At 34.2% G+C, this 15,866-nt stretch overlaps 3 protein-coding genes across 4 annotated transcripts; all 3 read left to right on the top strand.

Annotated features, from left to right (window-relative positions):
• The first annotated feature begins 270 nt into the window (after nt 1–270).
• Nucleotides 271–4,527, top strand: TM9SF3 (transmembrane 9 superfamily protein member 3). The gene is made up of 10 exons (XM_018455150.1): nt 271–607; nt 1,117–1,312; nt 1,580–1,702; nt 1,774–2,027; nt 2,120–2,359; nt 2,686–2,970; nt 3,044–3,252; nt 3,463–3,609; nt 3,671–3,754; nt 3,841–4,527. Exons 1-10 carry the CDS (start codon nt 524–526, stop codon nt 3,983–3,985), a joined length of 1,767 nt encoding a protein of 588 aa, XP_018310652.1. The 5' UTR covers nt 271–523; the 3' UTR covers nt 3,986–4,527.
• Nucleotides 4,528–9,103: 4,576 nt separating this feature from the next.
• Nucleotides 9,104–12,084, top strand: LOC108727224 (stress-associated endoplasmic reticulum protein 2). 2 transcript variants are annotated; one of them, XR_001936838.1, is made up of 4 exons: nt 9,104–9,423; nt 10,382–10,454; nt 10,827–10,915; nt 11,295–12,084. XR_001936838.1 is itself a non-coding variant. In XM_018455268.1 (3 exons), the coding sequence occupies exons 1-3, from the start codon at nt 9,340–9,342 to the stop codon at nt 11,330–11,332; spliced, it is 195 nt and encodes a 64-aa protein (XP_018310770.1). In that variant the 5' UTR covers nt 9,107–9,339; the 3' UTR covers nt 11,333–12,081. The 2 variants fall into 2 exon arrangements, 1 of the variants encoding a protein (XP_018310770.1); XM_018455268.1 differs by lacking the exon at nt 10,827–10,915 and having other exon boundaries at nt 9,107–9,423; nt 11,295–12,081.
• Nucleotides 12,085–12,811: 727 nt separating this feature from the next.
• Nucleotides 12,812–14,563, top strand: LOC108727223 (uncharacterized). The gene is made up of 5 exons (XM_018455267.1): nt 12,812–13,274; nt 13,564–13,799; nt 13,968–14,154; nt 14,261–14,356; nt 14,421–14,563. The coding sequence occupies exons 1-5, from the start codon at nt 13,226–13,228 to the stop codon at nt 14,549–14,551; spliced, it is 699 nt and encodes a 232-aa protein (XP_018310769.1). The 5' UTR covers nt 12,812–13,225; the 3' UTR covers nt 14,552–14,563.
• The last annotated feature ends 1,303 nt before the right edge of the window (nt 14,564–15,866 follow it).

Below are 15,866 nucleotides of genomic sequence, written 5' to 3'. Positions count from 1 at the left end.
GTCGTACGACGAAAATCGGATGCAGGGTGAATCACGATTAATAGTTAGACTAGTTAATCACGATTAAGCTTAATCGGCGTTGGTGAAATCGGCCCTAAGATTTTAACCTATCAGATACCAGTTACACTGGAATACATGGTTTCTGATAGGTTGAAATCTCAATATCTATTCCTATTCCTAATATTTCCTCATTGTGAGCAGGGCCTAACTTATTGCACTAGTTCAGAACTAGTTTAGAATTCTTCGAAAAAGAACAGACCTCACGATAGCACGTATCTGCGGCCGCAGTGTAGAGAGTACCAGAATACATCGTTTCGGTATCCTTCATACGTGTCCGTCCGTCACTGTGTCCTGTGTCTTTCCGCCTGTGTTGTTGCCGCTAAGTCGCTACGGCATACATTACGAAATCTATATGGAGATTGTCCGCCGTCACCGTGTCTCACTGGTGGGATCTCCTCTCGTTCGTGTATACGCGTAAAGGGAGCCCAGCCGGTTGGCGCGCCTCGTTTAAGAACTGATAACCATGTGTCGAGGACAGCAGTTTCTCTGCTTGCTGGCGCTCGGCCTTTTCGTGCTGTCGGCCCTCGCCGACGAACACACGCACATCGTGAGTATACCCTGGCGACGCCTACCTGTGACACGTCGTTCCAACACGGAAGTCACGGAATGTCAGGTTGTCTGCGACCTGCTGTTGGCATTTAAAGGCCAAACATCCCGCCGAAGACACGTCTTTTTATGTTATCTTTCTTTCTTCTCCCTCTCTCTCTCGCTCTGTATTCATACTGAGTTGCCACATCGAAACGAATATCGGCTTTATTTAATATGTGTATCAGAAAGAAATTATTTTATCATTGCACTTAAATACTATTGATAAATTCTAGCTTAGCTGTATTTCAATTGTATTACGTTGCATTCAATCCTTTTCCCTTATCATATTCTATGAATCTTCTTCACTTCAATGAATTCTACCTTGAGAGATTTTGTAATGTAGTTCTATTTCAATTATACTGCATTCTTCAACTCTTATTAAATGCTATAATTAATGCTTCAGAAATATGACATAAATCAGAAAGATATTGAGATTATCTTAAAGATAGATATATTATTTGTTTTCAGTATGAGGATGGAGACGAGGTTGTGCTATGGATGAGCACTGTAGGACCGTACCACAATCGTCAAGAGACGTACTCTTATTATTCCCTACCCTTTTGTACAGGTACCAAGAATGTTATCAATCATTATCACGAGACCCTGGCAGAGGCTCTACAGGGCATTGAGCTGAAGTTCAGTGGTTTAGATATTGAATTCAAAGGTGTGCACATATAACTAGTATATATTTATAATTGGCATTGATTCAATATAAGCAGCATGACTAGACCTATAATTACTTCATCAGTGTCATTCAATCAAAAGTCTGTTTTTATTCTTATATTGGACTACACTAGAATTTTTTGTTTTTTTTTTAATATTAAACATATATATTTCATTTTAAGTTTCCAAAGTATATATTAGTTCAGCTATAGAAAACCTTAAGAATGTACAAAGTATAAAAGCGTGAAAGTCTAATGGGATGTTTCAGAGGATATCTCGAAGACAGAATACTGCCAGATAAGTTTAAACGAAGAAAGCCAGAAAGCGTTTGCATATGCAATAAAGAATCAATATTGGTATCAGATGTATATTGATGATTTACCAATATGGGGTAATTAATATAAGTGTTTTTCATTGTGTGCATTAAGGCGGTAGTACCTGACATCTAAATCATTGTTACAGGTGTTGTAGGAGAGATGGAAAGCAGTGACGGAGTTTCGGTATCAGATTCCTATTATATTTGGACGCATAAAAAGTTTGATATCGGATACAGCGGTAAGCAAATAGTGGATGTTAATCTGACCAGTGACAACAGAGTGAAACTGGTGCAAGGTGCGCGTATACCTTTTAGCTATGAAATCAATTGGAAAAAGAGTAATATCAAATTTGAAGATAGATTCGACAAGTATCTGGATCCTAACTTTTTTCAACATAGAGTAAGTTTGTATAACACTTTTTGAAATAACTAATACCAAACGTAAAGAACATTAATGTATACACTGTATAAACTACAAATTTTTTTTTTCAGATACATTGGTTTAGCATCTTTAACAGCTTCATGATGGTAATTTTCCTTGTTGGGCTTGTTTCAATGATTTTGATGCGTACTTTAAGAAAGGATTATGCTAGATATAGTAGAGACGAGGAGATGGACGACATGGAGAGAGATTTAGGCGATGAGTATGGTTGGAAACAGGTGCACGGAGACGTGTTTAGGCCTGCGAGTCATGCTATGTTCTTTTCAGCTCTCATAGGTGCAGGCTATCAGGTATAAACATTATCTCTATTGCTGATATTTCATTATCTCTATTGCTGGTAAGTCAAGAAAGATTTTAAGGCTGTTGAGTAGTTACTACAGCTGTATTGAATCGTGACGTCAGACGCGAGAAATAACACGGTAATTTTTATTACGTGCTATTTGTAAATAAAGACAATTTGATAAAATGAAATGATGAGATCGCTTTAAAACAATTGTAAAAGTGGACTACTCGGGAGCCTTAAATATAAGAACTGACTATGAATACTGGTCTATATCTTAATTCCTTAAAATAAAAGAATAGAAAATTGTAAATAGCTCCATTTTTGTATGTAAAGGTCACAGTAGTGGTGTTGAGCGTAATTATCTTTGCTATCCTGGGCGAGCTTTATACGGAACGTGGTTCAATGTTGTCAACGGCAATATTTGTGTATGCTGCCACATCGCCCATCAACGGTTATGCGGGTGGTGGACTGTATGCACGGATGGGCGGACGTGTGTGGATCAAACAGATGATCTTCAGCGCTTTTATGTTACCGCTCATGGTCTGTGGCACAGCTTTCTTCATCAATTTCATCGCCATGTATTACCACGCCAGCAGAGCGATACCTTTCGGATCCATGGTTTGTGACATATTCAAATTCGATCGTTCCCGCTGCTTTTGCATTCCAATTCATGTCAATTGTACATGCGCAGGTTGCGGTGACATGTATCTGCATATTTGTGATATTACCGCTGACACTGGTAGGTACCATTCTAGGCCGTAATCTCGCAGGGACACCTGATGCTCCGTGCCGTGTAAATGCAGTGCCTCGACCAATACCCGAGAAGAAATGGTTTATGGAACCGCTAGTAATCATAATGCTCGGCGGAATTCTACCCTTCGGTTCGATTTTTATTGAGATGTATGAAATCGTTTTATTGATATCTTAACGCCCGTTTCCAATTTAGATTAATTTTAACTTTAATTTATTCTTAATCTTTTTCTAATTCTTAGAATTAGAAAAAAGTGAAAAATAAGTTGAGCCGAGATTAAAATTAATCTATTATACTTTAGTGGAAATAGGCATTAGTTATTCATTTAATAGTCCGTTACATCCATCGACATTTTTCAGGTACTTCGTTTTTACCTCATTCTGGGCGTACAAGATCTACTATGTCTACGGTTTTATGTTACTAGTATTCGTAATTCTCATGATAGTGACAGTATGCGTCACTATCGTATGTACATATTTCTTGCTGAATGCCGAAGACTATCGATGGTAAGTTTACATCGTATATACCTTGCCTTTTTCTTTTGTATAACGCAAATGTCATCTGCAGGCAGTGGACGAGCTTTCTTGCAGCGGCTTCGACGGCCGGTTATGTTTACATTTATTCTTTTTACTACTTCTTCTTCAAAACTAAGTGAGTAGATATACATCTTATGGCAATATTTGCAATTCGATCGCAAATATTTGAAGTCCAATCTACATCCTTTCATATTTTCGCAGAATGTACGGTCTCTTTCAAACGGCGTTTTATTTTGGCTATATGGCATTGTTCAGCTTGGCCCTGGGTATCATGTGCGGCACAGTCGGATATATCGGCACCAATGCGTTCGTACGAAAGATATATTCCACAGTCAAGATAGACTAAAATCATTGATTGAAGTATTTGTATCATGGATCGTACAATGTAATTCCTAAAATTGCGCGCGCGCGACACTCGTTGCTCTTAACGAAATGAAGTATATACTTTATTTGTCCAAAGCAACTGTGTCACGCCACATTACTCGAGAGTGCAATTCTTGTTTTTCAGCTTTACTTATCATCAACTCAATTAACATTCGCTCCAAAAGTGGCACACAACGTGTGTTCTTTTGTGGATATATAATTATTCCTCCAACGGAACTCACGCTGTCGCGTGTTAAACATTCAAACGATGTCTTCATCTCGTATGCGTTCGTTTCTTTTTCTTTTCACTTATTTTACAATTCGATATAAGATACACTGTAAACGGATCCTACTGTACTGGTATGCGTGCGCGTGTTGCAAATGCAGTCACCTGTCGATAATAAAATAATTGTAAATGTTAGAGTCGAGCTAATCTTGTATGAGTCCGAGCTATTATAAGAACAAAACTTCCGCAATCGTGCAATTGAATGTTGATTTCATACATTTTTTATGATCCATGCCGCTAAAGAGAAGTAATAATATATATATTTATTTAATAATATATATATGTGTATATACAGTGTTCCATTTTAAATTATAACCTTAAATACGTCTTGATCAGTGCATTTTAGGGAAAAATGTTTTAGACAAAAGTTTAATGACTTTGAGGAGAACATAAGATGGTACTATTGATTTGATATTGAGTTGGCGTTGTCAAGGCCAAAGCAAGGTCCCTTTGAATTTTTAAAATGGAACCTCCATTTTTCATTCCATATTCTCGTAGCTTATGTTATGTTATAACATTGATAACATTTGTTAAAATCAAGATCATTGAAGGTTCTTTCTCTTGTTTTCATTTTTATATAAAATGAAAATTTAATGAAAAAAATGAAAATTTTATTATAGTGTTTTGAAAGCTCTTGAGATAAGCTATGAGAATATAAACTAAAAAATGGAAGGTTCCATTCTAAAAATTCAGAGACCTTACCCTAATCTTAGCAACACCAATCAAACTCAAATCAATGATATCATCTTATATTCTTTCCAAAGTCACAAAACTTTTGTCTGAAACGTTTTTCCCTAAAACGCACTGTTCAAGAGATATGTTAGGTCACCATTTAAAATGGAACATCCTGTGCATATACATGTATGTGTACATATATATATGTATATAGGATGTCCCACATTTAAATGGCCAAACTTCGGGAGCGTGTAAAGAACAAACTAAGAAAAAAAGCCCTTTAGAGATATACTCGGTTCTGCTTCGTTTTGGAGAAAATCGCAAAAAAGACAAAACGTAATTTTCAGAATATTGTTTTAAAAGTGAAATATTATTTTCGTATACGACTTCAGCGATAATGGCAGTGCGAGAGTATACGCGTCGATTTCCAGACAGAAAAGTGCCGGATCGGCGAGTCATTACGTTGACCAGATTAGTGTTTGACTGCAACACGAGCTGTCCGTACAAAATACAATGCGTGCAAGAGGCCAACATTTTGAACAATATCTGCATTAAGTAAATGACAATGTGAATAAGTAAGCGAATGACAATGTGAATGAATAAGTAATAAATAAGTATAAAAGTGAAAACTACGTTTTGTCTTTTTTTGCAATTTTCTCCACGAAGCAAAAACGAGCATATCTCTAAAGAACTTTTTTTCTTAGTTTATCAATCCCCTACACGCTCCCGAAGTTTATGGTCATTTAAATTCGGAACACTTTGTATATATATATAAAATAATTGCGGTTACGATCGTTCTTTCACATCACATATGTATATATACATATGTCTCACTGTCTCGCTTGCGAACGGCTCAGAAAATTAACTGAATCGTACAAAAATCAAGAAGTCTTGGTTTGCTTTCTATGGTTCCATTTAACGTTCGCAACGCTCACGGGCATCATTTTATCCTCGTTATCATTAAATATTAAACAAGAATGAATTGATGCGCGTAAGCGTGTGTTGCAAATGTTACGTGGAACGCACCCCTAGAGACTTCAGCTCGGATAATGAAACATAAAAAAAATTATGATGTAAAATAATTTTTTCTAATTAGAAACCCAGACTATGATCCATTTGATACTGCAAATGTTTTGAAGCATTGGCCAATTAGTGAAATTATTTCTTCCGATTGGTCAGGTACTTCCAATCATTTGTAGCGCCAAGTGGATCGCATCCTCTATAGTATAACAGCAGTTTAGTTTCCACCGAAGTCCTCAATTCGGGTTTATTTCGGTGCAGTATGTTGTTTCCATTGGAAGTAGCGACTTTGCAAAATCGAAGTGGGAATGAAATGAGTGCAATCAAACGTATTTCTATCGACTTATTATAAATTTTGGTTCTACGCCACATTAGATGTAAATTAACGCTTCGGTGGAAACTAGACCAGTGATGTGCCTAGAGTCATGTGATTATGATATTTGTGGCTGATTGTGGCTGGAATGAATTCTGTTGAATGATACAGATAGAATGACACAATACCGTTGACTGTTGTGTCATTTTATGAATTTATCATTAGACATAAAACAAAGATAGAATACTATTTTCACTCCGATCAATCAACAAGATCACGATTATGTGATTCCTAACTCATCTCTGTTATACTATACGATCTCTATTTTTGACTCTTGAAAACACGAAGTAGAATGTTAATGCAATACTGAAAATTGTAATAAACTGCGATAAATTAGATGTGAGAACATTTAATTGCATTATAATTTATTGAATTCATAGTTTTGCGAGACTTTTCCATTGATATGTAAACTGTATACCTGTAACTATGGCCAGTATTCATAGGCCGATATTTATAGTTCTTATATTTAAAAAGGCCTTAAGTACAGTTTTGCGATGTCATAAGCTAATCATAATGTCTTAAGATGGTAATGCAGCTCTCTGAGATTGGCTTATGACATCTTAAGACTGTACTTAAGACAATCTCAAATATAAGCCTCGGTCGTCTAAAGGCTTAAGACGCTCGTAAGAGATCCAGGTTTGATTCTCGGCCGAGATATTTTTCGCAATAAATTGTTTACAAATTTTTAATATGTTTATCAGCATTATTAAGATCTTTTTAAGATGAGCATCAAATTATTAAATTGCTTAGCAATTTAATAATTTGTGATAATATTACTGTAGTTCTGTCGATACAGCGTTTCAAGATCGAAAAATCAATTCGGCGCGTAGTTTGGCAAAATTTAATACATAGTATATAAATTCACACCAAATTACTTAAGTATCTAAGATCTAGTTTCGACCATTGTGGGCTCTGTTTTAAAAATTGGTTGTGTACTCAAATATAAGAATCCATTATGAATACCGGCCATAGTGTTCTTATTTCAAAATTAATATCATAAAATACTAATGCAGTTCTATGGGCGGTATTCATAGTCGGATCTTATATTTAAGACTGTCTTAAGTACAGTTTTAAGATGTCATCCAATCAGAGAGCCATATTAGCATATTAAGACATTACCTAAGATGGTTTTAAAATGAGAACCGACTATGAATATCGCTTTATATATTTAAGACGGTCTTAAATATAAGAATTTAATATGAATACGACTGCAACTTAGGTTGTTTTCTGATTGTCAATTTATCGATTTCACGTTTCGTTATCAACGGAAACCTTTTATCGTTAAACTAAATAATTCGGAGTAAGAATTAAGCAGAAATCGTGACGTACAGTAAACGAGAATGGATTGAAATTTTGTCTATCCGAATGCATATTTTAAATATAGCGAATACTTTTTTTGGATTTAATTAGATTCAATTGAATGCAATTGGATTGAAAAACTGCATTTCCTATTCAAAATTTTGAATTGAACAGTATTCACAATGCACAGAAAAAGCTGATATTTTTAGATTGAATGGCATAGAAATATATACTCCATGCAATTCCTATGAATAAAAATGAATAAAAATGCATTCAAGATTGAAAAGCATTCATTTTAACATTCGTGAATTCATATTTCTGAAAATCTGAATCCATTTCAATCCATTCTCATTTACTGGGAGTATCGATGCAGAGGATGGATTATGAAATTTTGAAATGAGGTGAAAATTACAAAAGTGAGCAAAGTTACTAGATATTGACCAATTAAATTATGAATATTCTAGTGAATTTACTCACTTTTATAATTTTCACCTCCTCAGCAAACGAGAATGAATTGAAATGGATTCAGATTTTTAGAAATATGGATTCACGAATATTAAAATGAATGCTTTTCAATCCTGAATGCATTTTTATTCATTTATAGGAATTGCATGGAACATATCTCTATACCTTTCAATCTAAAAATAATATCAGCCTTTTCTGTGCCTTGTGAATACTGTTCAATTCAAAATTTTGAATAGGAAATGCAGTTTTTCAATCCAATTGCATCCAATTAAATCCAAAAAAAAGTATTCGCTATTTAAAATACGCATTCGGATAGAAAAAAATTTTAATTTATTTTAATCCCCATTCTCGTTTACTGGGTCATTTGAAGATACACAATCGACCCCCTGATCTGCGGCAAACCGTATAAATCGTGATCTCATCCGCATTCTTCTTTCTCTACATTTGAATTAGCACCTTTTTAGGATTCGCGAATGAGTCCATGTTCACGATTCTCTTCCATGGGTGGACAATCGCCCCGCATCACACAAATTGATCGCCATCGAGAAAGAAACGAGAAGTTAATTTCTCAAACATAATTAATGATAGGTATTCGAGTAAGGGATGTAACGATGAGAGTATTACGTTTCAATGATTTTACCAAGAAACTAATGTTGGTGGGAGTCTTCGAAAATAAACGATTTGTTGTTAGATGTAGTGATTCTGAAAAAAAAAAAATATAAAATTTCTACGTATACAACAAGTATTCGTTTCTTTTCTTTTTTACCTTTAATATTGCTTTTTTTCTTCTTTCACGTTTGCTGTTTTTTTTTTGTTTTTTTTTTTTTTTTTTTTTACATTTGTGTGGTCACGCGAATGAATAGATATTGCGGTTGTCGTCGAGAAAAGCAACGTCACAGGACAATTGGAGTATTTGAAGTGCGAGGGACTCGCTCAGTTGACCACGGTGGTGACAGTGTGGCACGAGAGAGCGCCAACAGGCAAGAGCGAGCTGTCGCGCAACTGCACAACTTCACGTGTCATATGGCGTACACGTCGGCGAACGTCGCAACGGTTGCAGAACGTCACTGAGCGCCGCTGGACACGTCTCGTGGATACGCTTCCGTAGATAAGTAGTACGCATACAGTGTTGTGTTGTCGTGAGCTCTCAACTCGTCTCGTATTTCTTCTGCCCGCTTCTATCGTACTCTTGTCGAGGGGATCGGACGTGCGAGAAACGATGGCGCCGAAGCAGCGGATGCGCATCGCGAACGAGAAGGCGACGAAAAACATCACGCTACGTGGAAACGTCCCCAAGTCGTCGGTGAGTTCCCTTCGTCGAATCGCCCGGGTGCGATTCCTCCGGCCGCTTCTGAAACGCGGTCTCGCGGTTCTCGAGATTCGGCCGGTGAAGTCGCGCTGATTGCCTCCTCGAAGTCCGGATTTTCTGAGAGAAAATTTCTACGGAAGCACGTTTGGACGACGTTTGAGAAAATGACATATGGACGAAGGTTGACTCAATGTATCGGGTATGAGACAAATCGCGACAATTCAATCGCCCGTTCGAGAGGATATCCTATGTAACTGTCAATCCGAGGTATCGAGGTTATAGATGTTTATTCCTGACAGATTGCTGTTAAATTACGTTGGACGTTCATTCTGTCGTTCGCGAATCACCGAAATCGCCTGTACCGTCAGTTATCTAACGTTTCACGAGGAACGGTTTACCTCGCGACGAAAGAATCTTTCATCTGTCAACAGACAGTATCTGCCATATGTGAAACTAAGAATGTGAAACTTTTACATTAAGACATGAAACATTACCATCGATAACATCTTTGTTGCAACGTTTACTAAATACTGAAAAATATCTGTAATGCTGATTCTACAATGAGTCGGTAGTCGGAAATCTTAAGTCTTAATCAGTTTCAACCTAAATAGGTGACTATGATTTGTCGCATCTACTAGTTGTTAATTGTACAGCGAGTCGTTTAGCTCGATTAATGGGAAAGAATAAAGTCGAATTTGGTCAGTTTTAAGAAAATCGGTAGTCTAGTCGTACAAATTGGCTGTTGGCCAACTTCACCGATTCACCGATAAGACTTAGGACTACCGATTATCGACTCATTGTAGAATCAGCTTTACATTTAACATCCAAATCATATGCTCCATTTGTTTACTCCACGTATATGATTGATGTCTTTGATACTTTCGTGTATGTGTTCCATTTGTCACCTGACGTCAATATCTGTATAACTAAGCAGGAATTTTTGTTACATCAGAAATCGCAAGAGGAGGGATCTCCTGTTGGACCTTGGCTCTTAGCTCTGTTTCTCTTTGTTGTTTGTGGATCTGGTAAGTACTTGTGATAATCTAGGTACAATTTGAAATAAAACTTTTTTATTTCCTCTCTTGTCCTTAGGTTTATGTTTTATTGCTGCACTAGAACTTTCCTCCTTGCATTCGCCAAATTTCAAATGTACCTCTTTTACTTTAAATATATACTAAAAATATATACTAAAATATATACTAAAAAATATATACTAATTTTTGAATATAAAAAAAAAGACAAACCTGTTAACATCAGAGAACAAATAAACTCTATTCTTAGTATTTTTTTCCTCCAGTTGTTTTATTGTAACAAAAAACATGGATACTAAGGCTGGTAATAAAACTAAAAATATACTAAGGTATAACTGGTATTTATAGTTAATTCTTATATTTAAGGTTGTCTTGAGATGTCATAAACCTGGCCTTATTAGCATCTAAGACATTACTTAAGACGATCTTGAAATAAGAAGACTTAGAAGACTATGGTTGGTACTCATAATCAATACTTATACTTAAGATTTAATAAGTACAGTCTCTTAAAATGATATTGTAGAATCATATTAGCATTTTAATGGTACTTAAGATGGCTTGAAATAAGAACTGACTATAAATACTGATCAGTAATGAAATATTTTTATTATATACATGCATAGCTAAGGAAATGTGACAACATTAGATACATGAAGAAGCTACAAGTGCTAAGGATGGAGAGTTGTCAATAACTTTACATACAGTTTATTCAAAATGTATATAAATTTATAAACTTGCCCTTTTTCAAATTTTTTCATTTATACTTGAAAATTTATGTTTTCACAGTTCCACGTGAAACATACTTTAATTAAGAAACAACATTGTTTGTTACAGCCGTGTTTCAAATCATCCAGAGTATCAGAATGGCTTGAAGATGAAGAAAGAGAAGATGCTACTGTTAATATTATTACGACAAACCATTTACAATTCGTTGATATTTAAAGGAGACTGACAAAGCGTTTTAATGTAAATTGTAAAGAAGATTACGCGGGAGACGGAACATGGCAAAATTTAGACAGTAGCTGAAAAATCATTTTCCTTTTGCAGAAGAAGCTCAAAGATTTATTTATAACATTTAGCATTTATACAAACGTTTAACTTAATTGCGCTACACATAGACGAAGGGAAAATGCTCGAATGTATAAAATAAATGCTGTCCCAAAAAACAATCTATCAAACTTATAAATCGGGAAAGAGAAAATTGTTTATATTGAATTTCTTATTATGTTCCCAACGTTTCCGTTAATGTGTATTAACGAAGGTGTCTATGTTTTCACCCAAATGTATTCTTTCGTCTATGTGTATGTAATAAATAATTGTATATATACATACACATGAATGATTTATCATGCAGATTTCTCCTCAAGCAGATCTGTCCAATAGCGTGTAAAGCTCAACTCCAATGATTGGACAGATCTGTTTTAAAGCATTCCACTGTAAGCAGTTGGTAGCTTTCTGTTGTAATGGCCTTTGAACGATGCTTTTGTGTTATAAGGTCGTTATATACATATACAAGTATATATTATACATCTCAAAAAATGATTTGTGTATATGAAATATTTGCTACTGACGGTGCGAACACATTGTCTCTTTTAATAAGGTATATTATTAATAAAGTTATATATTGTTTTACATGAAACATGTTTAAAGGCGATCGTTTCTCTAAAGCAGTCCTTTCACCTGATTAAGGAGGTATTCCAGTATAGTATATTTCTTGGAACAGGGGTTTTTCCTAATATATTTATACATATTATAATAAGTATTTGAAGAGTTTCAGAAAATTTTTCTTAAGAAATAACTATAAATATGCGCTGTATAAAATGTCAAGTAAGGTCATGAAAAAAAAGGTCCATGGCTCTCACGATTCCAGCTGTTCTGCTTATCTGAAACAAAAACAAAAAAATTCTTAAGTATGAGTTTAGCAGATACCAGAACAGAAAAAATACTAAAAATTAAAAATGACGTCATGTCGAAAATAAAGTTTTATTTTTGCCATTTTTATGCAAAAATCGAAACTGACGTGCCAGCACTGAAAATCTATAATGCACGTAACGTAAACTATAGATTTTTTTGAGGTCTATTTTCTATGATTGAACTAGTGTATGTACATACACTTTTGGAACTTATTAAGCCAGTGACACACGATGCTTGTTGTTAGATCGCGAGCTGGATTAGATTCTTTCCATCGTATTGGCTGCGAGGCTGGCACTGTCAGCACCGCAGCCAATACGGTGGCAAGATTCTAACCCAGCTAACAATCCAGCAGGAAAACAAGCATCGTGTGCCACCGGCTGAAGTAGATATATCATCATAACGGCTGCCGGGCACCGGCTGGTATTATTTTGAATTGGTCCATGAGTGACGCAACGTGATCACTGATCGGTAGTGGTAGTCATTATGGGCTGGTTCTAACGTTTTCAGATAAATGTGTTAGGTGGTAATTTACTTAATTGGATAAATAAAAGAGTAAAAGAGTAAGAACGTAAAGAGAGTAAGAGAGTGAGTCAGTAAGCTGAAGTTTACCGAAAGATAGAACAATCTAGCCTGTAAGAATTGTGACAAGCGAAGCCTCTGCTTCCCGAGGAGGTTATTGTTGGCTCCTTGGATCCTTCTTTCGTCACAAATACTGTGACCCTTCGTAGTGAGTCGAAAATCCAAATAGGGGTCTTAAAAAGAATTTCGCAGATCTACGAAATAGCTATAAGTGAAAATCACGAGAGACTTCTATAAATATTCATAATATTGACGGTGTTGACACAATCAAAATGTCCAACATATTTAATTTATTGGGCGGACTTGCTGAGTCTAATGAAGGTGAGCGAAATGTTTCCACAATTATATTTTTTTTTATATCGCAAAATATATATATATTGTACGTCTGGTATACATTTCTGTTTTTGATATATAAATTTTAAATAAATTGGATTACAAATTTTCGGCTTATAAAATATGATTTGTATGTAAAGAGGATTATAGAGGATTGTGCACTTTAAATCAAGAAATTATCTTGGTTTGAATAAAAAATATGTTTTATTATAATATATAAAAAATATATTAGATAAAAAACTAATAAATTAAAAGAAATGTGTTAACCTGTTCACAGGTCAAATAAAGCCCATTGTACGATCTAGAACATCTCATGAGATTAGATCTTTTAAGACAATGGGAGGAACAAAACCGAAGGGACTATCAATAAGATCTAATTCTGATATGAATATATCGAACATACAGTCAGCAAAGAAAAGTATACATAAAGAACAGGATTGTTCAAAGTTGAAACCAACACAAATAGATAGTCATGGACGTCCAATATCTCCAGGAAAGGAAATATCAGCAAAGGTAGTAAAAACTCATTTGCTAATATATTTTCAGCATATTTTTAATATATATTATATATACATTCATGTGATAGAATTTCCTTTTAAATCTTAAAGAATCTTTAGAAAATTAAAGATATTTAGTTTTTGTTCATTAGAAATTACTGAAAGTATCTCTTTTTTTTTATAGAAAGAGATTTTACAGTCATCAAAGATTAAAGAGTGTGCTCCGAAGAAGGATAGTACAATTAATAAATATACAAAAAAACAATTAAACGATGGTGTTTTTAAGAAGCCATTGCTGCCTAAGAAGAATACCAAAAAATTTCCAAAACAGGAAAAGTTGGTGCATTGGTATGACAACCAGCATGATTTTGGTATGTGAATAGTTATCGTTATTTAGAAAGACAGTTTATAACTTAAAACTTATATGCTATTAATATTTTATAATGAAATTCTCTAATAAATTAATTTTTTATACAGATTATGGATACATTGAGGCTGTTGAAAAAGAATTTAAAGATCTGTTCTCCAAAGAGAAAGAGAATATAAAACCTTGCAAAGACAACATACTACCAGGTGTGAAGCTTAGTTTTATGTAATATTTATAGGTTTACTCTTGTCAACTATTTGTTTTTTCTAGATCCAGAAACTTTGCTCTTGCCAGATATCATAAAGCTTACTCCTGATAAAACTCTCGATGAAGAACACGAGAAACGTTTATCTCCTAACTTACTTGAAGTATCTGATATATCTGATGACGAAAATCCGTAATGATAATATATAAGATAATATATAAGAATCATTTTAATATATTGTAATTTCATAATTTCTTTCTTTTAATGTAAGAATGGAGATAAGATCGATCTAGTATTATAATAATTTATTTTCTATGATTAGTATATATTTTTATGTCTCCTCGAACACACCCTATATTGACAAATGTTATTAGAACACTATAATAATTAAAAACTCATGTTATTCTAATAGATCAATAAAAAAAATTCGATATAAAATGTAATTTACATAACAAAGTTAACATACAATTTATGTGCTTTTTGACTCTTTATATTACTCGTCTCTCAGTCATTTTAATTACTAAGTGTTCTCTTATTCTTATTAATATGGTATATATCTTAAAACAATTAAATTGTAAATTATATTTGAATAAATCGTTTATAAATTTCACTTTTAAATGCTATTTTTTGTTTTAACTTCATGTATTGGATAATGACCTCGTTTAAAAACAAAAGGTTTATTTTGCAATTGTTGGAACTTTTCTTTACTGAGAAAGGACTATTCCTCTAAGTCTAAAAGTATACCTAATCTAATCAATGTGAAAAAAACAGTTGCAAAATAAACGTGCTGCTGAACGCGGCTAATGTAATCACCTGTGAATATAATATAATATATATGAAATGATATCAGTCTTCGGCTATTAAAAATGTCGAACATATATTTTATCATGATAGCAGAAACTGTGAATAATTTATCATTTCATTTTACGTGCTTTATTGGTATAAATCTGCTCAAATTATTGCCAAATTTTCATTTAAATAAAATTTGTGAAGCTGTCACAGAATGGAAGGCAAAAAAATCGACAATATGAAATAAAGTCCATAACGGTCAAAGCTAGATCTTTAGTGCTTAAATAATTCGTGAATTTATATGATGCTAGGTACATGCGCTGTAAAAAAAAGATTGGACCAATTTGCAGCTGTCGATGAAATCAAATACATGTAAATAATTTATTGCGAAAAATATCTCAGCCGAGGGGATCAAACTTGGATCTAAGCTTTTGGACCACCGAGCCTTACATTACAAATTTAAAGCTTCATCCTGTACATAAACCTAATCATTTTCATAATAATAACCCAAGAGAAATCAAAATTTACATTATATCCTAGATTTAATTTAACCCGGACGTAGTATTACTCGCCCACAGTGAAACTAATAGATTGAAACACAATCATCCAGAATATCACACATCGAAGAGTGAGTTTAACACAAAATGACTATATTTTTTATTTAAAATTAGTTTATGTGGTACATTTATATACATAAAAAATTTATGACTATTACATTAAAC

This window comes from Mycetomoellerius zeteki, unplaced genomic scaffold (assembly GCF_001594055.1).
Source record: "Mycetomoellerius zeteki isolate Tzet28-1 unplaced genomic scaffold, Tzet1.0 scaffold471, whole genome shotgun sequence".
Lineage (NCBI taxonomy): Eukaryota > Metazoa > Arthropoda > Insecta > Hymenoptera > Formicidae > Mycetomoellerius > Mycetomoellerius zeteki.
This window is presented reverse-complemented; position numbering and strand designations above follow the sequence as displayed.

Bases quoted from the DNA above. Each gene is read 5' to 3' on its own strand.
- TM9SF3 (XM_018455150.1), top strand. From the start codon at position 524: ATGTGTCGAGGACAGCAGTTTCTCTGCTTGCTGGCGCTCGGCCTTTTC. The intron at 1,313-1,579 runs GTGTGCACATAT...GGGATGTTTCAG, and splicing joins TTTAGATATTGAATTCAAAG to AGGATATCTCGAAGACAGAA. The intron at 3,610-3,670 runs GTAAGTTTACAT...TGTCATCTGCAG, and splicing joins AATGCCGAAGACTATCGATG to GCAGTGGACGAGCTTTCTTG.
- LOC108727224 (XM_018455268.1), top strand. From the start codon at position 9,340: ATGGCGCCGAAGCAGCGGATGCGCATCGCGAACGAGAAGGCGACGAAA. The intron at 9,424-10,381 runs GTGAGTTCCCTT...TTGTTACATCAG, and splicing joins GAAACGTCCCCAAGTCGTCG to AAATCGCAAGAGGAGGGATC. The intron at 10,455-11,294 runs GTAAGTACTTGT...TGTTTGTTACAG, and splicing joins CTTTGTTGTTTGTGGATCTG to CCGTGTTTCAAATCATCCAG.
- LOC108727223 (XM_018455267.1), top strand. From the start codon at position 13,226: ATGTCCAACATATTTAATTTATTGGGCGGACTTGCTGAGTCTAATGAA. The intron at 13,275-13,563 runs GTGAGCGAAATG...ACCTGTTCACAG, and splicing joins ACTTGCTGAGTCTAATGAAG to GTCAAATAAAGCCCATTGTA. The intron at 14,155-14,260 runs GTATGTGAATAG...TTTTTTATACAG, and splicing joins TGACAACCAGCATGATTTTG to ATTATGGATACATTGAGGCT.